General features: G+C 44.7%; 3 protein-coding genes across 4 annotated transcripts; 2 read left to right on the plus strand and 1 right to left on the minus strand.

The window, feature by feature from the left end:
- The first annotated feature begins 1,062 nt into the window (after positions 1–1,062).
- Positions 1,063–6,662, plus strand: LOC110495727 (interferon-induced protein 44-like). 2 transcript variants are annotated; one of them, XR_016488354.1, is made up of 9 exons: positions 1,063–1,358; positions 1,569–1,674; positions 1,839–2,228; positions 3,715–3,769; positions 3,939–4,134; positions 4,559–5,047; positions 5,280–5,451; positions 5,527–5,627; positions 5,731–6,662. XR_016488354.1 is itself a non-coding variant. In XM_021571116.3 (9 exons), exons 2-9 carry the CDS (start codon positions 1,584–1,586, stop codon positions 5,929–5,931), a joined length of 1,359 nt encoding a protein of 452 aa, XP_021426791.2. In that variant the 5' UTR covers positions 1,063–1,358; positions 1,569–1,583; the 3' UTR covers positions 5,932–6,662. The 2 variants fall into 2 exon arrangements, 1 of the variants encoding a protein (XP_021426791.2); XM_021571116.3 differs by having other exon boundaries at positions 4,895–5,047.
- A 7,258-nt stretch (positions 6,663–13,920) lies between these two features.
- Positions 13,921–15,278, plus strand: LOC110495728 (cocaine- and amphetamine-regulated transcript protein-like). The gene is made up of 3 exons (XM_021571119.3): positions 13,921–14,149; positions 14,289–14,372; positions 14,684–15,278. The coding sequence occupies exons 1-3, from the start codon at positions 14,015–14,017 to the stop codon at positions 14,789–14,791; spliced, it is 327 nt and encodes a 108-aa protein (XP_021426794.1). The 5' UTR covers positions 13,921–14,014; the 3' UTR covers positions 14,792–15,278.
- Positions 15,279–15,375: 97 nt separating this feature from the next.
- Positions 15,376–22,952, minus strand: LOC118941108 (rab GTPase-activating protein 1-like). The gene is made up of 8 exons (XM_036952138.2): positions 22,060–22,952; positions 21,063–21,134; positions 20,614–20,724; positions 20,105–20,209; positions 19,730–19,813; positions 19,572–19,643; positions 17,037–17,303; positions 15,376–16,887 (listed from the first exon to the last, which is right to left on the minus strand). Exons 1-8 carry the CDS (start codon positions 22,168–22,170, stop codon positions 16,609–16,611), a joined length of 1,101 nt encoding a protein of 366 aa, XP_036808033.2. The 5' UTR covers positions 22,171–22,952; the 3' UTR covers positions 15,376–16,608.
- Positions 22,953–23,292: the final 340 nt, after the last annotated feature.

Consider the following 23,292-nt stretch of genomic DNA (forward strand, 5'->3'; position numbering starts at 1 on the left):
TCTAGAATGGAAGTCTTGTGGTGCTCCCATTCCCACATCATTCACTATAGCTGATCTAGGTCAGTTTCAAGTTTTCTCCCCCTAAAGATTATGTCAGGATTTGGGGAATGGAATCTGATCATAGGTCTTACCCAGAGCAGAACGCTAGAACCCTAAAACAAATTTCTGTCCCTAAGACACTGATCTCAGGTCAGTTTTACCTGGACTCATCATTGTGTTTTTATCTCCTGTGTATGCATATACAGTATGTATCTCTGGTAACGCTTTGTTTTTACAGTCTCCTTTAACTTGGTATTTGCTTATAAATAACATGGTAAAAACATGTGTTTCGTTGCAAGCGAGGACTATTTGGTCCCAGGTTGAAAGTCCCCATTGTTACCACAATGTGTTCCTTCCGGCTGGGACAGGGACTGTAAAGTCAAGCGTTACCGTATCTTTCTGCCTTGATTAATTGTGAATGATCAGTTATTGATTATGAAGGAAATATAATATCTATTTTTTTGTATCTGGTCGCTCTGATGTGCCATAACTCATGTTTTCTTGCACACTGTTCATATTTTACAGTTAAATACTTTACTGTTCATATTTTACAGTTAAATACTTTACTGTTCATATTTTACAGTTAAATACTTTACTGTTCATATTTTACAGTTAAATACTTTACTGTTAAGACTTTACTGTTAATATTTTTTGTGGATATTGCTGTTAAAAAAAAGATGATATTGAAAAAGTAGACAACATGAATAAAAATATAATAACGCCCTTGTTGTTCTGACCTGCCGCTTCTCTTCTTACACACACACACACACACACACACACACATCCATCCACACATCCATCCACACCTGAGAATTGTACAGGTCATTTTAAAGTGACCATAGACGTTTCTCTAGCCTCAGATAGAATTACAGCTCATTGTCAATTAAATACCACTATGTTATATTTCTAAGACATGAATAATTCCCAGTATTCTATCCTACTGTAGAAGCCCTGGATTTCCTGACATGACTTGTGGAGGGAAGGCTACAGGCTGTGCAAGTTGCACTCCCTCTTCCGGGCTGCACATCGAGAAATTCCTACAAAAAAAAAAGCTAACTCCGACCACCGGCGTGCCAGAAGAGCTCTATCAAGCGTACTAGCGGTCCTTTCCTGTATTGAAAACAAAAAGAAAGGCAAGTTGAGTGACTCAAAGCAGCCAAAGTTTCGGTTTTAAGAAAAGGAAAGCTTGAAACGTCTCTGTTTTATACTGCGCGACCTGGATGTTGTGGTTTATTATATAGTTGTTGTGAATGATTGAAGCCCAGCAGCCCACTGCATTAGAATAGTTATATTTCTAACACGATCATCAGTTACAAACGGTAAGATCACCTACATCATCATAACAATCTAAAGAAAGCGCTTCAAAATAAGTAATTCTAACATATTTGTGTGGTAGCATCTATGAAAATATGAGTTTGTCCACTCTACATTCCTTTTGCTCTTTCCTCGGTGCGTGTCTATACAGCGAGGTGAGGTTCATCAGTATGATGGGTTTCTGTTACTATTTATTGCTGGTCTTTCTACCTCAGGTCCTTAGTGACATAATGAGTGTTGTGAAATCCAGTCTGTCAGTAGAACAGGAGAAGAAGCTGCTGTCTCTGTTCGGCCATGTCAGACTCCACCTGCTCTACAAAGGTTTGTCAGAACAATGGACTTCAATTTAATGGCATCTTTGAAAAACAATTTTTTTATGAGATTCATTTTATCAGGCCAGATACCAGCAATGCAGGCAGAACAAAGCAATTGGGTCAGTAAAATGTAATAAAGTACTTTTCTATTATATTTTGTTCTGCTCAAAGCCAGCGTCCACAGCTACATGCATTCAGCCTTCCACAACCGCTGTGATGGCCAGGGACCCACCGTACTTGTGGCCTACAACAAGGCTGGGTTTGTTTTCGGAGGTTACATCAGTAAGAACTACGCCCAGACTAACCAGGCCATCAACGATGATAAGGCCTTTCTCTACAGCATCACTGACCAGAGAGAAAAGCCACTGCGTGTGTCCAGTACCGATGGCCAGTATGGTTTCACAGATGGAAAGAATGGTCTTAATGTTGGTGTCTTGTGGTTTCTTAATAATAACACCTCTACAGTTCAAATTGTTGCAGGGAACAGTTACACCTTTGAAGGGGAAGAGATGCATGGCAATGACCTGCAGCTGACAGAGTGTGAGGTGTACAGAGTGGAAGGTGAGTGGTCCTTTATAGCCACTACTCCCTAGGCACTACTGAAACAGTTGGATACATGTGACCAATATGGCAAAATATTAAAACCAGTCAGAAGGCAATGTGAATCTAATCAAATGTTATTTGTCACATGCGCCAAGTTGTAGGTAGACTATACCGTGAAATGCTTACTTACAAGCCCTTAACCAACAGTGCAGTTCAAGAAAAGTTAAGAAAATATTTATTAATTTTAATTTTTTGATGTAATAAAAAGCAACACATAATGTAATGAACACAGAGAGATGGTTTCAAGTGCAGGGCGCAGCAGGTGTTTATTGCAGAGGACCACAGGAGGAGGCAGGTAGCTGGGTCCAGGGGCAGGCAGAAGGTCATACACAGGAGGAGGCAGGTAGCTGGGTCCAGGGGCAGGCAGAAGGTCATACACAGGGGGTCCAATAGGCTAAAGTAGGCAGGGAATAGGCGTCATAGTGAGGCAGACAAAAACTATCATACACGGGAGGAGTAAATCACGGGGAAAACCAGAGCTCTGAAGGACGTATGTCACATGTGATAATGACATACAGGTGTGTGAACAGGTGATTAGAATTCAGGTGATTGGGATCTGGATCTGGAGAGTGAGCTGCTTTCAGGGGATCTAGGTGTTTGCGGGTGTGAGCTGGAAAGTGAGCTGTGTTTAGGGGATCTATGTGTTTGAGGGTGTGAGTTGGAAGCAGACATTACACATAACAATAACAAGGCTATATACAGGGGGTACCTGTTCCCGAGTCAATGTTTGAGGGTACAGGTTAGTCGAAGTAATTTGTACATGTAGGTAGGGGTAAAGTGAATAGTCCGGGTGGCCATTTGATTAATTGTTCAGCAATCTTATGGCTTGGGGGTAGAAGCTGTTATGGAGCCTTTTGGACCTGCACTTGGCGCTCCGGTACCGCTTGCCATGCGGTGGCAGAGAGAACAGTCTATGACTAGGGTGACTGGCATCTTTGACAATTTTTTTATCCTTCCTCTGACACCGCCTATTATATAGGTCCTGGATGGCAGGAAGCTTGGCCCCAGTGATGTACTGGGCCGTTCGCACTACCCTCTGTCGTGCCTTACGGTCAGATGCCGAGCAGTTGCCATACCAGGCGGTGATGCAACCGGTCAGGATGCTCTCGATGGTGCAGCTGTATAACTTTTTGAGGATCTGGGGACCCATGCCAAATCTTTTCAGTCTCCTGAGGGGGAATAGGTTTTGTCGTGCCCTCTTCACGACTGTCCTGGTGTGTTTGGACCAGGATGGATAGTTGTTTGTGATGTGGACACCAATGAACTTGAAACTCTCGACCGACTCCACTACAGCCCCATCGATGTTAATGGGGGCCTGTTCGGCCCTCCTTTTCCTGTAGTCCTCGATCTTCTCCTTTGTCTTGCTCACATTGCGGGAGAGGTTGTTGAAGCAATGAGTGTATTGATTAAATCAGTTGTTTTTTTTGGTCTCAATTTCTGGCAGACTGTGGAGGCCTTCTGAAGACTCCATGGAGGGAAATTGACTGGGAAGGATATAGGTATCCTGTCTGTTAAATCTCAAAAGCAATACAAAAATCATAATACTATGCAACTAGTGATGCATCTAGTACCACTTCTGCTGTTCCAATGAATATACTTAAATCAATCAATCCAGTCTGTCACTCATCTCTCTCTCTTCCTTTCTCCATCCATCTCTATCATTAACAGCAACAAGGAACGCCTGATGGACTATATCAAGAACTATAAGCCTGAGGTAAAGTCTGTGTTCCAGGCCAGAGTTCTGCTGGTGGGTCCGGTCGGGGCCGGCAAGTCCAGCTTCTTCAACTCCATCAACTCTGTCTTCAAAGGACATGTTACCGGGCAGGCTAACACCGGCAGCGCTGGCACCAGCCTCACCACACAGGTACTGTTTGTGTGCCCGCATGAGTGTGTGTGTGTGGTTGTGGCTTAAAGATGCAGACTGGGATCTTAAAAGACAATTCTGTCACTTTTCACCTCATATTTATTATCTCCAGCACCATATCAGTGTCTACTTATGGGAAAATTGCATGTTTCTATGATCTGTGATTTAAAAGGAAATGTCTTAAAAAATACTTCTCTGTGACAGCACGGGGTAGGATTAAAAGTCAAGAAAACTCTACTTTTCTAAACCTGCAGTGAGTTTCTAGCCAGAAGGAGGGTATTTTCTTGCTCCCCACAAATCTCATAGTTGTTTGAAAACGGCTGTTTACGTTTTATTGTGTTTTTTTTAATGATGTCATCAGGTAGAACTTTATTATTATTATTTATTTTTTTATTGAATTTTAAAACATACCATCTACCTGCAGTGAAGCCGCTCAACATTTACATTAAGTTCAGTCATCTAGCAGACACTCTCATCCAGAGCGACCCACAGGACCAACCAGGGTCAATGGCACATCTACAGATCTCCCGAATCGGGGACCCGAACCATCGACCTCCCAGCCACTGGCCCAATCTCCCAACCGCCAGGCCACCAACCATCCAAGACCCCCCGCAGTCCCCCCAGCCCCCCGTAGTCCCCCCAGCCCTCCCCCTCTCTCGTTTTGACTCATGAGCACCACTTTCAAAACTACTGTCTGAAATTATACAAGACTTATGGAACATCCCTATTGTACTGGACTTAACATTCCACATATCTGTAGTTCCGTACCTACAGCATCAAGGCAGATCAGGGTAGGAAGGCTCTCCCTCTGGTCCTGTGTGACACCATGGGCCTGGAGGAAGGACACAGCGCAGGGCTGGATATAGACGACGTCAACAGTATCCTGAAGGGCCACGTACAAGACCGGTACCAGGTGTGTAAAACTGGCAAATGGTAGCAGTGGAGGCTGTTGGAGGAAGATAGAATGAATAGAAATGTATCAACGAGAGGATTTCATGTGTTTGATACCAATCATTCCAGCCATTACAATGAGCCTGTCATCCGAGTTAAAGTAGAACCAGCCTCATGTTAGGGAAAGCATGTGGTTGATAGTACAGTAGCAGTATATTTATCTTGGGGGCTGATGTCCTGTTTCTCTCCCCCAGTTCAACCCGTCCATGTCTGTCCAGACGGATGGTGTTGGGTTCTGTAAGTCGCCCAGCCTGAAGGACACGATCCACTGTGTGGTCTACGTACTGGATGCCTGCAAGTTCACTCTGCTCTCTGCCAAGATGGTGGACAAGCTCGCCGCCATCCGCAAGGGGATCAACAAGCAGGGTAAGGAAGGAAGTGAGTGCGCGCGTGGGTTTACATGTCTGTGTATGTGTGTGTTCATGTGTGTTGTGTCACTAGGTGTTCCCCAGCTGGTCCTGCTTACCAAGGTGGATGAGGCCTGTCCTCTAGTGAGAGATGACCTGACCAACATCTACCTGAGCCACTACATAGAGAGGATGGTGAGTGCATGGCTGAGTCTGGAACACTATTCTCACATAGTACACCATGTTTATTTAACTACAACCGTGTGTGTGTGTGTGTGTGTGTGTGTGTGTGTTTCAGACCCGTGAGGTGAGTGTGTGTCTGGGTGTGTCCCAGTCCTGTGTCCTGCCAGTGAAGAACTACAGTCGTGAGCTTGAGCTGGACGTCCACACAGACATCCTCCTGCTCACTGCCGTGGTCCAGATGCTTCGCTACTCTAACAGCTACTTTGATGACATCTATCAGGGTGGGGACCAGAAGTCTGAGTGGCTAGGGTTGTAGGTGTGATACTGATCTGAAGTCAGTTTGGGATTTTACCTTCTAATAGTTAAGGATAGGATTCTGGGGAATACGCTGATCCCAGATGTGTTTCAAAGGCAACTTTTAGTTATCGCTTTATAAACCTTTTTATCTTAATTCTCAGAGTCTCTTCCATTCTGACTTTGCCCAGTTACAATTTAAACTGAGTATATCAAACATTAGGAACATCTTCCTAATATTGATGTTCTTTAGGTGGTGGACACGGGAAATTGTTGAACTTGAAAAACCCAGCAGTGTTTCGGTTTTTGACACAAACCGGTCAACGGGGCACCTACCCCGTTTAAAGGCACTTCAATCTTTTGCCTCTCCCATTCACCCTGTGAATGGCTCACACACACAATCCATGTCTCAATTGTCTCAAGGCTTAACAATCTTATTTAACCTGTCTCCTCCCCTTCATCTACACAGATTGAAGTGGATTTAATAAGCAACATCATTAAGGGATCATATCTTTCACCTGAATTCACCTGGTCAGTCTGTCATGGGAAGAGGCGTTCTTAATGTTTTGTCCACTCAGTGTATATTGTAATTAGATACAATATGTGTATGTTGTATTGTATGGTTGTCTGCAGGATCTGTACTGCTATTGGTCAGATAAGACATACAACTGTATACTGCTCATTGTACTTTGTTCACTACAGTATTTTCATTTAACAAAACTAAATGCGGAATAAATATCTGTTGCATATCCAGGGCCTGACTCACTCAGACTTACTCTACAGTTGTCCAAACTTTCAAAAAGACAGAGAGAGACATCCAACATAAGAGACATGTGGAGATGCAGTCCTGTGCAAACAGCAAACCATTTTACAACAACCATTGAGTAAAAACAGAAGAGTGAATCCTTTTAATGAAATATTAAAGGAGTATGGTAAAAACATGAATCCGTAACAACATTGTTGATCATGTCTTGAATCATGAAAGTAGTGTGATGGAAAATGTTATCTTGTGAAGAGACAGCCTTGAAAATGTTCATCTTGTCTTACTGTCATAAATATTACTTGGTTCCTACCTGTGATTGGTAAAGATATGAGAGCGGGCGACATGAGCCCCTCCTCAGGACCATCTGGCAGAACGCCCAGAATATGTTTTATAAATTAAGATAACCGGACACATGCCCGGAACCAACCTTATGAACCATGCCTATGTAATGTGTCTGTAACCAGTATATAAGAGAACTAACAGGACTGCCCTGGGGGAGCTCACTTCAGAGCAGTACTTTATGCATCTGTTTGACTGTAACCTCTCCAGCTTGCTGTTAATTAACAATGATTCATTTAATATTGACTTTGAGTGTCCCTGTGTTGAATTTCCACAACTGGGGAACGGACTATAGATGGGGAGCCCCTCCTCTGGTGGAGTACAACCTGGCAGAGAAGATAGACACAGACCAACAACATATAGATGCATGAAACCTATACTTGGTTATATTACTGCATCTTACCCAGGAAATATAGGTAACTCAAACAATGTTTACATCCACACTAATAATTGTATATTAAACTGATTATGGCAGTAGGCAGATTATGCAATAGTCATTCAAACACCTTACTCTGTTTATGTTAAATCAGTGTCGGGTTGAAATTGAAGTAAGCACACGCGGATTAAAACCCCTGTTTTTCTGAGCAGTCTTTCTAATTATTAGGACATGGAAACACTTTAATTGGGGTTCCAGTGGGGTATTTCATCAGTGCATGTTCTAGCACTAGCCGAGCGAGCCTCTCTCTAGCGCGACTGACGTGTGTTCGGGACAACTGAATGTATGCGTCTTTCTAAGGAGTTTTCACATACAAACTGTATATGTCCGATTGTCTGCATTTATCAGTGTGCGGTCAGGTAGTCTGATTTCAGATGTGTCCATGCAAACAGGATAATTAGGGAAATAGTTATTCTAAGCAAAGCAAGTAAACATTTTAATCAAACTATTATATTAATCTGGCTATCCACAATAATCGCATTATTGTGTGCATGTAACAGTACTTGTCTCTGTTGGCTCAGGTTTGGGGCGGGGCCGGGCTTTAGATGGGTGCAGCTCTTCCTGCTCCTCTAGCTGCTTTTTGAAGAAGCTGTCAGCATAGTTCAACATCTGGTTCAGACTGGGCAGCAAGATATCAGTGTTGGGGTCCTGCTCACACTCCTGGCTGTAGTTGTTCATTGGCGGAATACAAGAAGGAATACCCAGGGACGCATTTAACTCGTGGGTCTAAAAAACACACAAACACATTTAGAAATTACTCATTATTGAATTTACCACAGGTGGAGTCCAATCAAGTTGTAGAAACATTTTAAGGATGATCCATGGAAACAGGATGCACCTGAAACCGTGCCAAGGAAACTAAACCGAAGCATGGATTGAGGTCATACCTTGTCCATAGACTGCTTACAGAGTAAGGAAACAGATGTCATTTTGTAATTTGTGGGAACTATCCCTTTAACTTAGCCAATTAGCGCTTTGTGTTGATCTTTAACGGCCATGCCGTTACATGCAATTAGCAAACATCTCACCTTCCTCTATGTAGTGGCTGAGGTAAACATTCTGCAGCTCCTCTGCCACCAGGCGGCAGGCCTCGTCCACTTTGGTCAGCAGTAACAGCCTGAGGCCTCGTCCACTTTGGTCAGCAGTAACAGCCGGAGGCCTCGTCCACTTTGGTCAGCAGTAACAGCCGGAGGCCTCGTCCACTTTGGTCAGCAGTAACAGCCGGAGGCCTCGTCCACTTTGGTCAGCAGTAACAGCCGGAGGCCTCGTCCACTTTGGTCAGCAGTAACAGCCGCAGGCTTCGTCCACTTTGGTCAGCAGTAACAGCCGGAGGCCTCGTCCACTTTGGTCAGCAGTAACAGCCGCAGGCTTCGTCCACTTTGGTCAGCAGTAACAGCCGGAGGCCTCGTCCACTTTGGTCAGCAGTAACAGCCGGAGGCCTCGTCCACTTTGGTCAGCAGTAACAGCCTGAGGCCTCGTCTACTTTGGTCAGCAGTAACAGCCTGAGGCCCCCTACACTTTGGTCAGCAGTAACAGCCTGAGGCCTCGTCCACTTTGGTCAGCAGTAACAGCCGGAGGCCTCGTTCACTTTGGTCCACCCAGGACAATGGATCGGATCCCAGCCGGCGAACCAAAACAACAACGCCGTAAAAGGGGCAAACGAAGCGGTCTTCTGGTCAGGCTCCGGAGACGGTGACATCGTGCACCACTCCCTAGCATACTACTCGCCAATGTCCAGTCTCTTGACAACAAGGTTGATGAAATCCGAGCAAGGGTAGCATTCCAGAGAGACATAAGAGACTGTAACGTTCTTTGCTTCACGGAAACATGGCTCACTTGAGACACGCTATCGGAGTCGGTACAGCCACCTGGATTCTTCACACATCGCGCCGACAGAAACAAGCATCTTTCTGGTAAGAAGAGGGGCGGGGGGGTATGCCTTATGATTAACGTGACGTGGTGTGATCATAACAACATACAGGAACTCAAGTCCTTCTGTTCACCTGACTTAGAATTCCTCACAATCAAATGTCGACCGCATTATCTACCAAGAGAATTCTCTTCGATTATAATCACAGCCGCATATATTCCCCCCCAAGCAGACACATCGATGGCCCTGAACAAACTTTATTTGACTCTTTGCAAACTGGTAACCACATATCCTGAGGCTGCAGTCATTGTAGCTGGGGATTTTAACAAGGCTAATCTGAAAACAAGACTCCCTAAATTCTATCAGCATATCGATTGTGCTACCATGGATGGTAAAACCCGGGATCATTGTTATTCTAACTTCCGCGATGCATATAAGGCCTTCCCCCGCCCTCCTTTCGGAAAAGCTGACCACGACTCCATTTTGTTGCTCCCTGCCTATAGACAGAGACTAAAACAGACCAGCTCTGTTCAACGCTGGTCCGACCAATCTGATTCCATGCTTCAAGATTGCTTCGATCATGTGGATTGGGATATGTTCCGCATTGCGTTAAACAACAACATTGATGAATACGCTGATTCGGTGAGCGAGTTTATTAGCAAGTGCATCGACAATGTCGTACCCACAGCAACTATTAAAACATTCCCAAACCAGAAACCTTGGATTGATGGCAGCATTTGCGTGAAACTGAAAGCGCGAACCACTGCTTTTAATCAGGGCAAGGTGACAGGAAGCATGACAGAATACAAACACTGTAACTATTCCCCCGCAGGGCAATCAAACAAGCTAAGCGTCAGTATAGAGACAAAGTTGAGTCGCAATTCAACGGCTCAGACATGAGAGGTATGTGGTAGGGTTTACAGTCAATCATGGACTACAAAAAGAAAACCAGCCCCGTTGAGGACCAGGATGTCCTGCTCCCAGACAGACTAAACAACTTCTTTGCTCGCTTTGAGGACAATACAGTGACACGGCCCGCTACCAAAACCTGCGGACTCTCCTTCACTGCAGCCGACGTGAGTAAAACATTTAAACGTGTTAACCCTCGCAAGGCTGCAGGCCCAGACGGGATCCCCAGCCGCATCCTCAGAGCATGCGCAGACCAGCTGGCTGGTGTGTTTACAGACATATTCAATCAATCCTTATCCCAGTCTGCTGTTCCCACATGCTTCAAGAGGGAACCAATTCTCTTCGACTATAATCACAGCCGTATTGTTCCTGTTCCCAAGAAAGCTAAGGTAGCTGAGCTAAACGACTACAGCCCCGTAGCACTCACTTCCATCATCATGAAGTGCTTTGAGAGACTAGTCAAGGACCATATCACCTCCACCCTACCTGACACCTTAGACCCACTCCAATTTGCTTTGCCCCAACAGGTCCACAGACGACGCAATCGCAATCACACTGCACACTGCCCTAACCCATCTGGATAAGAGGAATACCTATGTGAGAATGCTGTACAGCTCAGCATTTAACACCATAGTACCCTCCAAACTCGTCATCAAGCTCAAGACCCTGGTTCTCGACCCAGCCCTGTGCAACTGGGTACTGGACTTCCTGACGGGCCACCCCCAGGTGGTGAGGGTAGGTAACAACATCTCCACCCTGCTGATCCTTAACACTGGGGCCCCACACGGGTGTGTTCTGAGCCCTCTCCTGTTCTCCCTGTTCACCCACGACTGCGTGGCCATGCACACCTCCAACTCAATCATCAAGTTTGCAGACAACACTACAGTGGTAGGCTTGATTACCAACAACAACGAGACGGCCTACAGGGAGGAGGTAAGGGCCCTCGGAGTGTGGTGTCAGGAAAATAACCTCACACTCAACGTCAACAAAACAAAGGAGATGATTGTGGACTTCGGGAAACAGCAGAGGGAGCACCCCCCTATCCACATCGACGGGACAGTAGTGGAGAGGGTAGTAAGTTTTAAGTTCCTCGGCGTACACATCACGGACACCCACACAGACAGCGTGGTGAAGAAGGCGCAGCAGTGCCTCTTCAACCTCAGGAGGCTGAAGAAATTTGGCTTGTTACCAAAAACACTCACAATCGAGAGCATCCTGTCGGGCTTTATCACCGCCTGGTACGGCAACTGCTCCGCCCACAACCGTAAGGCTCTCCAGAGGGTAGTGAGGTCTGCACAACGAAATTCTAAATTCAGTGGCAAGAAAAAGTATGTGAACCTTTGGAATTACTTGGATGTCTGATAAATTTGACATAAAATGTGATCTGATCTTCATTTAAGTCACAACAATAGACAAACGCAGTGTGCTTAAACTAATAACACACAAATGATTGTATATTTCTTGTCTATATTGAATACATAATTTAAACATTCACAGTGTAGTTTGGGAAAAGTATGTGAACCCCCAATGTCTTCTCCAAAAGCTAATTGGAGTCAGGAGTCAACTAACCTATAGTCCAATCAATGAGATGAGATTGGAGATTTTTTGGTTAGAGCTGCCCTGCCTCACAAAAAACACTCACAAAATGTAAGGTTGCTATTCACAATAAGCATTGCCTGATGTGAACCATTTCTCGAAACAAACAAGATCTCAGAAGGCCTAAGATTAAGAATTGTTGCCTTGCATGAAGCTGGGAAGGGTTACAAAAGTATCTCTAAATGTCAGTCCACGGTAAGACAAATTGTCTATAAATTGAGAAATGTCAGCGCTGTTGTTACTCTCCCTAGGAGTGGCCGTCCTACAAAGATGACAGCAAGAGCACAGTGCAGAATGCTCAATGAGGTTAAGAAGAATCCTAGAGTGTCAGCTAAAGACTTACAGAAATCTCTGGAAGATGCTAACATCTCTTTTGGCGAGTCTACAATACGTAAAACACTAAACAAGAATGGTGTTCATGGGAGGACACCATGGAAGAAGCCACTGCTGTCTCAAAAAAACATTGCCGCATGTCTGAAGTTCGCAAAAGAGCACCTGGATGTTCCACAGCGCTACTGGCAAAATATTCTGTGGACAGATGAAACTTCGGTTGTGTTGTTTGGAAGGAACCCACAACACTATGTGTGGAGAAAAAAAGGCACAGCACACCAACATCAAAACCTCATCCCAACTGTAAACCATAGCGGAGGGAGCATCATGGTTTGAGGCTGCTTTGCTGCCTCAGGGCCTGGACAGCTTGCTATCATCGACGGAGAAATGAATTCCCAAGTTGATCAAGACATTTTGCAGGAGAATGTAAGGCTATCTGTCTGCCAATTGAAGCTCAACAGAAGTTCGGTGACGCAACAGGACAACAACCCCAAAGAACTGCGAGGAGTAACAACCTAACATACGTTGCAAGTGTTTTGTCCAAATATTGTTGTAAATATTAGATTTGTTCCAATGATATTAACAGGCACTGATATCTGAAAAGCATCCTGTTCAGACAAATAGAACACACACACACACACACACACACACACACAAGTAGACATGCTCACACATAGCTGTCTTCATATCTGACTAATCTTTATTTTCTAGTGTTGACTACTTCAGGTTCAGCAGGGTTGCACTGGATCAATAGGTTCACTTTAAAGGCCCAGTGCAGTCAACATTCTGTTTTTTCTGTGTTTTATATCATTTTGTACTAGGGGTGCAACTTTCACTGGGGATGGGGAGGACATGTCCCGCCCACATTCTGAAATTGCGTTTTTGTCCCCTCCAGTTTTAGAATTGGAATATGATACAAAACGAGGCAACGGTGTGCTTTAGGACCGTGCGGACGCCTCCGAGCGGTCAGGTAGGCTGTTTGGAGTGTTTGTCTGACTGGATAAAAAAATATATATAATTATTATTATGTCCCCCCCACTTCTAAAACCAAAGTTGCGCTCCTGTATTGTACAACAACAGGTGATGAAACGAACACTCTAAAAGTGTGATTTTGTCAAATCTGTGTTATTTCCTGATAGTTGCTGGTTGAAAATATAATCTACACAGGACCTTCTAATCAGCAGGTTAGCATGGGACGGGGTTTCACCTTTCCATGGTGACATCACAATGCAGTAAATTGATGAATAGACAAAGAGTTCCAAACCTCTCAGCCAATAAAAGCTGGTTTTCAGTTTTCCCCTCTCCACAAAAACCACTCATAGTATTGTATGTGTGTGCGTGTGCATGCGTTTGTGTGTGTGAGATAGCGAGAGGTGGGTTATTTAAGTGGTCTGGTGAGATTAGCCTGTGATGTAGAGTCTCAGGCCTGCTCACTGTGTACACAGTTCTCCTGGACCAAATGAGCAAATGAGAGGTTAGGCATACACACACACACCCAAGAGGAAATTGGATGCTGATTAAAGATTGGTCTCAACAGCCAGGGGCTGTGACCTGGGATTATTGGAAAGAGGTGAACAGAGGTGTTCTATCAGACAACGCCTCTCCATCACAACATCCTCTGGCGCGTGTATGTGCGTGCGTATGACCCTCTCCGGTCAGTGGTTACCTCTGTCGCTCCGCTCATGTCAGTGGTCATACATATTACAGTAGCTGTATGACGTCAGCAAACGCTATAAAATCAAGCCATCGCGTCTATCACCCCGAATCATAGCCCACTTCACCGGCCCAGTGTTCACCAAGCCCCTGCTAACCACCTGCAGAGGCCCCGCTGTATCTCCATCCCTTCTGGTTGTTTCAGCACCATGGCCAGCATTCTACTGCTTTTCCTCGCCGCCTCCTGCTGCGCATGTCTCTGTCTCGCTGACGGCGACACCTCGTTGGAGTTTGAGACTCGCGCTCTAGAGTTCCCCCACAAATCACAAGAAGAGAAGGATCTGGTAAGTTTCAATTGTTTTATGTTTGTGAAGTTGTTTGGTTTGTCAATGTGTTAGTTTAGTCGATTCATCCCTATCTTTGTAATTGTTTTCTAGCTACATCTATAGAAGTCTATCATTTTTGTTTTTCTCTGTCATGTAGATTGAAGCTTTGCAAGAAGTTCTGGAGAAACTGAAGAACAAACAGATGCCGTTATCAGAAAAGAAGCTCGGCTGGCTGCCGTCGGTAAGAGTAGACCTGATCAACCATTTTAAAGTGGTTAAAGTCCTATTATCAACAGTTTTTAAGTAGTTTGCCTGTCTGTATCATGCATTGTACTTATTCATTGAGTCTAGTCGTATATTGCGTTTCAAATGGTTAAAACGGGACTTTCGATAAAGGTTCTCAATTGACCCTGTTTAAAAAATATATAATTTAGGCGTTGCTAGGATTAATCTGGTTCTGGGAAACCGGTGTAGATGTTTCAGAATCCCATAGTCTGGAGACAGATGCCACCATCATCATAATTCAATTAATAAAAAACGGTTTGTTTCCAGTGTGACGCAGGCGAGCAGTGCGCTGTTCGCAAGGGTGCGCGTGTCGGAACGCTGTGCGGATGTCCGCGTGGGACGACCTGCAACTTCTATGTCCTCAAGTGTTTGTAAGAAGAGAAGAAGAGAACATGATAAACAGTGTAGGTAGGGGAGCAGAGAGAAATAGGAGAGAGAGACCAGAAGCTTTTTCCTCATTCTGTGGATCACATTCAGATGTGGAACGTTCAGACAGAAATATTGTATGTTGAACAGACATGTCTCTATCTGACATGTAAAGTAAATAGGAATCATATCAGCTTTACTTTCAGTATGTTGCCCTCTCCTGTCCTGAACGTGACCCTGGTGTGTAATGGATGGTTTGTTGTCTAACATAAAGGTGGTATCTCAAATACCAATCTATTCCCTATAATGCACTATTTTGGCTAGTCCTATGTGTCAGTCCTATGTTGCTTCGGTCAAAAGTATTGCACTTTATAGGGAATAGGGTGTCATTTAAGACACTACCCAACTTGTTCCCTTCAGCTGTGCTCTCTGCTGTCTCGTCTATTTTGACTAAGTACAAAGAAATTCAATGTGATTAATAAAGTCCTTGATTTACAGTTTTTTTTGTATCACTTCAGTGCAATTTTAACAAGTAGGCTATGTGGTCCCTTTTCACTACTCTTAGTACAAAACTCAAAACAGATCACCAAAAAGGCAGTTGTTTCAAAACTTTAAGCACATTTTCAATTGACTAAGTATTTCACAATCAAAATCATACAGTCACATTTTCACCACACTTAATCAGTGTTTCATCTGGAAATACATGTTCACATAACATAACTGCCGTGCACAATACGATGCTCACTTTTGATATGTTTCTCTTCTCTTTTGTTAAAAGACCATTTACTATTACTTAATCAGACTGCTCTAAATTGATGATCACGTATATGTTTGGTAAACCTATACATTACACAACTAGGTCTCACAGTCTCACGTCATAACTACACGTTCATCCATGTTTCTCAAACTTCAAATTTTGAAGTTGTTGCAAACGGCAAATTTCTAAATGTTTAAGGTTAAGTTTAGACATTAACTCTGAAATCTTAAGGTTGGGCATTAACTCCAAATGGTTAAGGTTTGGGATAGGCTTAAAACAACTATCTCAAAAACAACTTTCTATCGCTGGATTCAAATTCCAAAATTTGGAATCAGAGGCAGATGCTTCTGAAAATCACAACCTACTTGAAGGTAACAGCGTTCATCGTTGCTCCTAGTGGTCGATTTCCACATCACCTCTGGACGTCCTCAGATATGCATGGACGTCGAATACTGACTTGTATCCCGGGTGACCTGGCTGACTTTACATGTCAACTGGTTTGTCTGCTACAGATTTTGAGAACTACTTAATGAAAATGTCTGTAAATGTAGAAACATAAAAAGTATGGATATATACTTGAATGTACTACAATGATGACTATTGATTTTACTTCACTGTAAGTTAAAAAGAAAATCTGATATTGACAAGATCAGAGATGTACTGTATGTAACAAATCAAATCAAAAAATGAATGCACAATGAAAGGTTTTGAATGAAGGACTGGGTGCCATACAAGTAATACCAGTTTGGAGTTTTGTTTAAAGAGTTGGGTGTGCATGTGTGTGTGTGCGTGCGTGCGTGTGTGTGTGTGTGTGTGTGTGTGTGCATGCAGAAAGGAGTGTTAGCATTGGGATGTATGGTTTGATCATTGGATTCAGTTATTTACACGCTTTAGGTACAACACAATGCAGCCAAAGCAATACATAAAACATACAATTCCTGTATCAATAATAAAATATTGAAAATAAAAAATGACAATAACAAATAAAACCAAAATAGGGACTAGAATGCAGAAACAAACAGTCACCAATAGACATGTATAATCATTCCAATACATGTTATCTATACTCTCAGTATGTCCTCTTGCTGTCTCTCCCCCTCCCTTCCATCTCTCTGTCAGACGTCTCCCCCCGGTCCTTCCTGGGGGCCCATGATAGTCTCCTGGAGCTCCAGGCTGAGAGGGGGAGGCCATGGAGAGAACGCCCCATTGCTGAGGCTCTCCCACTGGGTAGGCTGCTGCTCTGCAGACCCCCTCCGGCTGACCGTATGGAGCTCACAGTCTTACTGAGCCAGCTGTTCCTAGCTGTCTGGAGATCACGTTGCAGCACCCCCTTCTGGTGTTCCAGCTCCTAAACAGGGGACAACACAACACATCATATGTCACTATGGAGTGTGTACTGTCCACAAAAAAGTGTGTAGTGTACACTATGAAGTGTGTAGTGTGCACTACGAAGTGTGTAGTGTGCATTATGAAGTGTGTAGTGTGCTCTGAGCTGACCTGGATCTTGCACTTGGCCTCCACCATCTGTAGTTTAGTCTGGGCCAGCTCCTTCTCCAGCTCTGTGACCTGGTCACTCAGACACACCTTCTCCTGGTCTTGTTCCCTGGTACCAGTCGTCTGCTGGTCTGGTTCTGTTTCCTGGTCTCTCTGCTGGCCTGGTTCTCTGGTGCTGATACTTCTCTGGTACGGGGCTGTGGAACCGAAGCCTTCCATAACAAGAGAATCTAGAGCCTGTCGGCAGCGAGAACATGCCAGCACAGCATTCTAAGAGAGGGAGGAGAGGGGTGGGAGGGTTTTGATGAGAGAGTTCAAAAGTGTTTTATTATGGACATGTACAGTGGGGCAAAAAAGTATTTAGTCAGCCACCAATTGTGCAAGTTCTCCCACTTAAAAATATGAGAGAGGCCTGTAATTTTCATCATAGGTACACTTCAACTATGACAGACAAAATGAGGGAAAAAAATCCAGAAAATCACATTGTAGGATTTTTAATGTATTTATTTGCAAATGATGGTGAAAAATAAGTATTTGGTCACCTACAAATAAGCAGGCTCTCACAGACCTGTAACTTCTTCTTTAAGAGGCTCCTCTGTCCTCCACTCGTTCGTTACCTGTATTAATGGCACCTGTTTGAACTTGTTATCAGTATAAAAGACACCTGTCCACAACCTCAAACAGTCACACTCCAAACTTCACTATGGCCAAGACCAAAGAGCTGTCAAAGGACACCAGAAACAAAATTGTAGACCTGCACCAGGCTGGGAAAACTGAATCTGCAATAGGTAAGCAGCTTGGTTTGAAGAAATCAACTGTGGGAGCAATTATTAGGAAATGGAAGACATACAAGACCACTGATAATCTCCCTCAATCTGGGGCTCCACACAAGATCTTCCCCCATGGGGTCAAAATGATCACAAGAACGGTGAGCAAAAATCCCAGAACCACACGGGGGGACCTAGTGAATGACCTGCAGAGAGCTGGGACCAAAGTAACAAAGCCTACCATGAGTAACACACTAAGCCGCCAGGGACTCAAATCCTGCAGTGCCAGACGTGTCCCCCTGCTTAAGCCAGTACATGTCCAGGCCCGTCTGAAGTTTGCTAGAGAGCATTTGGATGATCCAGAAGAAGATTGGGAGAATGTCATATGGTCAGATGAAACCAAAATATAACTTTTTGGTAAAAACTCAACTCGTCGTGTTTGGAGGACAAAGAATGCTGAGTTGCATCCAAAGAACACCATATCTACTGTGAAGCATGGGGGTGGAAACATCATGCTTTGGGGCTGTTTTTCTGCAAACGGACCAGGACGACTGATCCGTGTAAAGGAAAGAATGAATGCGGCCATGCATCGTGAGATTTTGAGTTAAAACCTCCTTCCATCAGCAAGGGCATTGAAGATGAAACGTGGCTGGGTCTTTCAGCATGACAATGATCCCAAACACACCGCTCGGGCAATGAAGGAGTGGCTTCGTAAGAAGCATTTCAAGGTCCTGGAGTGGCCTAGCCAGTCTCCAGATCTCAACCCCATAGAAAATCTTTGGAGGGAGTTGAAAGTCCGTGTTGCCCAGCAACAGCCCCAAAACATCACTGCTCTAGAGGAGATCTGCATGGAGGAATGGGCCAAAATTCCAGCAACAGTGTGTGAAAACCTTGTGAAGACTTACAGAAAACGTTTGACCTCTGTCATTGCCAACAAAGGGTATATAACAAAGTATTGAGATAAACTTTTGTTATTGACCAAATACTTATTTTCCACCATAATTTGCAAATAAATTCATTAAAAATCCTACAATGAGGCCTCCCGGATGGCGCAGTGGTTAAGGGCGCTGTACTGCAGCGCTAGCTGTGCTATCAGAGACTCTGGGTTTGCGCCCAGGCTCTGTCGTAACCGGCCGCGACCGGGAGGTCCGTGGGGCGACGCACAATTGGCCTCGCGTCGTCCGGGTTAGGGAGGGTTTGGCCGGTAGGGATATCCTTGTCTCATTGCGCACCAGCGACTCCTGTGGTGGGCCGGGCGCAGTGCTCGCTAACCAAGGTTGCCAGGTGCACAGTGTTTCCTCCGACACATTGGTGTGGCTGGCTTCCGGTTTGGATGCGCGCTGTGTTAAGAAGCAGTGCGGCTTGGTTGGGTTGTGTATTGGAGGACACATGACTTTCGGCCTTCGTCTCTCCCAAGCCCGTACGGGAGTTGTAGCGATGAGACAAGATAGTAGCTACTAAAAAACAATTGGATACCATGAAATTGGGGAGAAAAAGGGTAAAAAAAGAAAAACTTTTAAAAATCCTACAATATGATTTTGTGATTTTTCTTTTCTCATTTCGTCTGTCATAGTTGAAGAGTACCTATGATGAAAATTACAGGCCTCTCTCATCTTTTTAAGTGGGAGAACTTGCACAATTGGTGGCTGACTAAATACTTTTTTGCCCCACTGTAGAGGAAGGGGTGATATCCATTCAGAACAAATTATATCATCAAACTGTGTGATTGTCAAACTGTGACATCATCGGACAGTGCCATATACATCCTCACCCTGAGTTTGTCCAGGTCCTCTCTGTGGGCCGCCTGCTGCCTCTCCACCCGACTGGTCAGCTGGGAACAGATCTGACAGACAGAGGAAGCAATATAGCATTAGGCTTGTGTGTGTGTGTGTGTGTGTGTGTGTGTGTGTGTGTGTGTGTGTGTTGTACCTGTTTGTAGTCTGAGATGATGCCTGAGCTCCTTTTCACCTCTGGTTCAGCCTTGTCCAGCTTTGCCCTTAACACCTCCTTCAACTGTGAAACGGCAAATACATGTCCATAAATATAATATTACATTATTACCATAAATAGAACACAATATTACATCACTACCATAAATAGAATACAATATTACATTATTACCCATAAATAGAATACAGTATGACATTATTACCATAAATATAATATATTATTACCATAAATAGAACACAATATTACATTATTACCATAAATATAAGAAAATATTACATTATTACCCAAATTAGAATATAATATTGCATTGTTACCATACATCGAAGTATGGATGGATAGAATAGAAGAGATTACCTGAGCAGCCTCCTCCTCCTCCCCTCTCTTCTCCTCTTCTGCGTTCTTTAATCTCTTTCTGGTCTTCAGCAGCTCTTTGGTCAGCTCATTCACTCTGTCCTCCGCCTGTGGGCCCACCAACATTTATTCATTCATTCATTCATTCATTCATTCTGTCTGTCTGTCTGTCTGTCTGTCTGTCTGTCTGTCTGTCTGTCTGTCTGTCTGTCTGTCTGTCTGGTCTGGTCTGATCCGGTCCGGTCCTGTCCTGTCCGGTCCTGTCCTGTCTGTCTACACAAGTGCCTATGGGGACAGCCGAACAACCCCTTTGGAACCCTTTTTTCTAAGAGTGTAGAAAATTTTATTGTCCATAGGGAATGAGGTAGTAAACTAGGGGAAGTGCCTAGGAGGTAGGGGGCTAGGGGGAGTGACTATGAGCCAGGGGAATAGGGTGAGTGACTAGGAAGTAGGGGGCTAGGGGTTGATGTGGGGTTGATGTGGGGGTGATGTGGGGTAGGTGAGTGGTGTACCTGGTCCAGGTCAGTCCTCAGGGAGATCTTGCTGGTGATCAGTCTGTGGGCCAGAACATCATTCTCCTGCTCCAGACGCAGACTGTCCTGCTGCAGCTGACGGTTCTCCCTCTGCAGGAACACACAGAACAGAGAACACAAAGTCAGGTTCTACCTCCATAGAATGCACAGAATATGGAGCACAGTTAGGTTCTCCCTATAGATTGCTATAGAATGTGGCACACCCATTCCGGTGGGTTTGGGGGGTGGAGAGAGTGCTGGTTTTGGGTGTAAAGGGGGTGCATGGCGGTGCTGACTGTTACAGTGGGGGAGGGGAGTGGTGATAGTGGGTGGGGTTCTGCTGTATTGTTGGGTGGAGGAGGGAGGGAGGGAGGGAGGGAGGGAGGGAGGGGGGAGGGGGGGGGGGGGTAGGTTTAATACGCATCAAAGTGTTAACGGTTTGGTCCTACCTGGTATCTGTCTATGTGGTCATCCTGTTTTTGCGTCTGGTTCTCTCTCGGCGTGGCCTTCTTACTGGAAACCTGTAGAACAACAACAGTCAAGGTTGAGTGAGAGAACGGTCCACAGGCTCAGCATACATAAACAACAGCTACGTTTGATTGAGAGAAAGTTATATCACACAAACAGAGAGAGAGAGAGAGAGCAGAAGTAGGCTGACCCACAAAGAATTCTAAAACAAATCCAATGTTGATAATCTCCCATATCTACTGGGTGAAAACCACAGTGTGCCATCACAGCAGCAAGATGTGTGTTGCCACAAGAAAAGGTCAACCAGTGAAGAACAAACACCATTGTAAATACAACCAATATTTATGTTTATTTATTTTCCCTTTTGTACTTGAACTGTTTGCACATCGTTACAAAAATGTAATAATATGTTTTGGAAAAGATGAAAGAAAATAGTCTTCAAATGTAACAGTCAAGCCTCCTAAAAAGATAACAAGTTCAACCTTTACACCTGGTGCAAATGCTTAGTAACCCTGGTCCTTGTTGTGAATGTCATGCCCTAGAGCAGGGGAGATGGTACAGGAGTTTAGTCTGCACGGCCACTAGAGGGCTGTCCTATAATACTGTAGTCGGGGGTTGTTGCTGTTGTTGTTGTTTGACCACATGCTCTATGACACAGCAGCAATTGTGTTATGGTTGTAGAATGGTTGTGGTTTTACCTTGTGTTTGGGTATGGTTGTAGAATGGTTGTGGTTTTACCTTGTGTTTGGGTATGGTTGTAGAATGGTTGTGGTTTTACCGTGTGTTTGGGTATGGTTGTAGAATGGTTGTGGTCTTACCGTGTGTTTGGGTATGGTTGAATAATGGTTGTGGTCTTACCGTGTGTTTGGGTATGGTTGTTTAATGGTTGTGGTCTTACCGTGTGTTTAGGTATGGTTGTTTAATGGTTGTGGTCTTACCGTGTGTTTGGGTATGGTTGGTTAATGGTTGTGGTCTCACCGTGTGTTTGGGTATAGACTCGGCCATCAGGCAGGCCAGTATCTCCTCCTCGGTCATCTGGTCTATGATGTGGGTGTCATATGCCACCCTGATAGACACTTCTTCCATCATCCTGACACACACACACACACACACACACACACACACACACACACACACACACACACACACACACACACACACACACACACACACACACACACACACACACACACACACACACACACACACACACAGCTGGAGGATGCAGGTCTCTGCTCTGAGGTAAGTGAACCCCAGCAGGAGAGAGAAGCTCCAAATAATTAGTTGGTCAGAATTCCAACAGGTGTTCCAGTCACACAGGTAATCTCCTTCACACAGGTAAACTCCTTCACACAGGTAAACTTCACACAGGTAAACCTCCTTCACACAGGTAAACCTCCTTCACACAGGTAAACTCCTTCACACAGGTAAACTCCTTCACACAGGTAATCTCCTTCACACAGGTAAACTCCTTCACACAGGTAAACTCCTTCACACAGGTAAACTCCAGTAGCAGAAAGGCACGTGTTGATACACAGCTGAGCTCCCTCTAACAGGTGAACTCCAACAGAGGTAGTAACTCCCAGTCAGTCAGATATACACAGGTCAACACCCCGAGACAGGTGAACTCCAGCAGGTCATAGACGGTACCTGTTAAAAACCTGGTGAGCTTCGACAACAGCTGAAAGCCAGGTAAACTACCTCAGGTAGTCCAAAGGTCAAGTCCAAGGGTGTAGTCCAACATGTGTATGAAACACACAGACACACTCTAGCTAGCAGGCAGGTACAGCAGTGGACTACACACACAGACACACTCTAGCTAGCAGGCAGGTACAGCAGTGGACTACACACACACAGAAACACATACAAATGAAGAGGTACAGGTTTGACAGGGTTTATATATACGAGGTGTGTGACACAGACACACCTACTGCTGTCCTCCCTTTCTTATTCTCTTCACCCTCCTCTCATTCCCTCTCTATTGCTCCCCTGTAAAGAGATTCACCCTCCTCTCATTCCCTCTCTATTGCTCCCCTGTAAAGAGATTCACCCTCCTCTCATTCCCTCTCTATTGCTCCCCTGTAAAGAGATTCACACTCCTCCACCCTGAAACCCCCCAACCCAGTCAACAAACACACACACACACACACACACACACACACACACACACACACACACACACACACACACACACACACACACACACACACA

The sequence above is a fragment of the Oncorhynchus mykiss genome, chromosome 18 (genome assembly GCF_057628025.1).
Source record: "Oncorhynchus mykiss isolate SJ-2025 chromosome 18, ASM5762802v1, whole genome shotgun sequence".
NCBI classification, from domain to species: domain Eukaryota; kingdom Metazoa; phylum Chordata; class Actinopteri; order Salmoniformes; family Salmonidae; genus Oncorhynchus; species Oncorhynchus mykiss.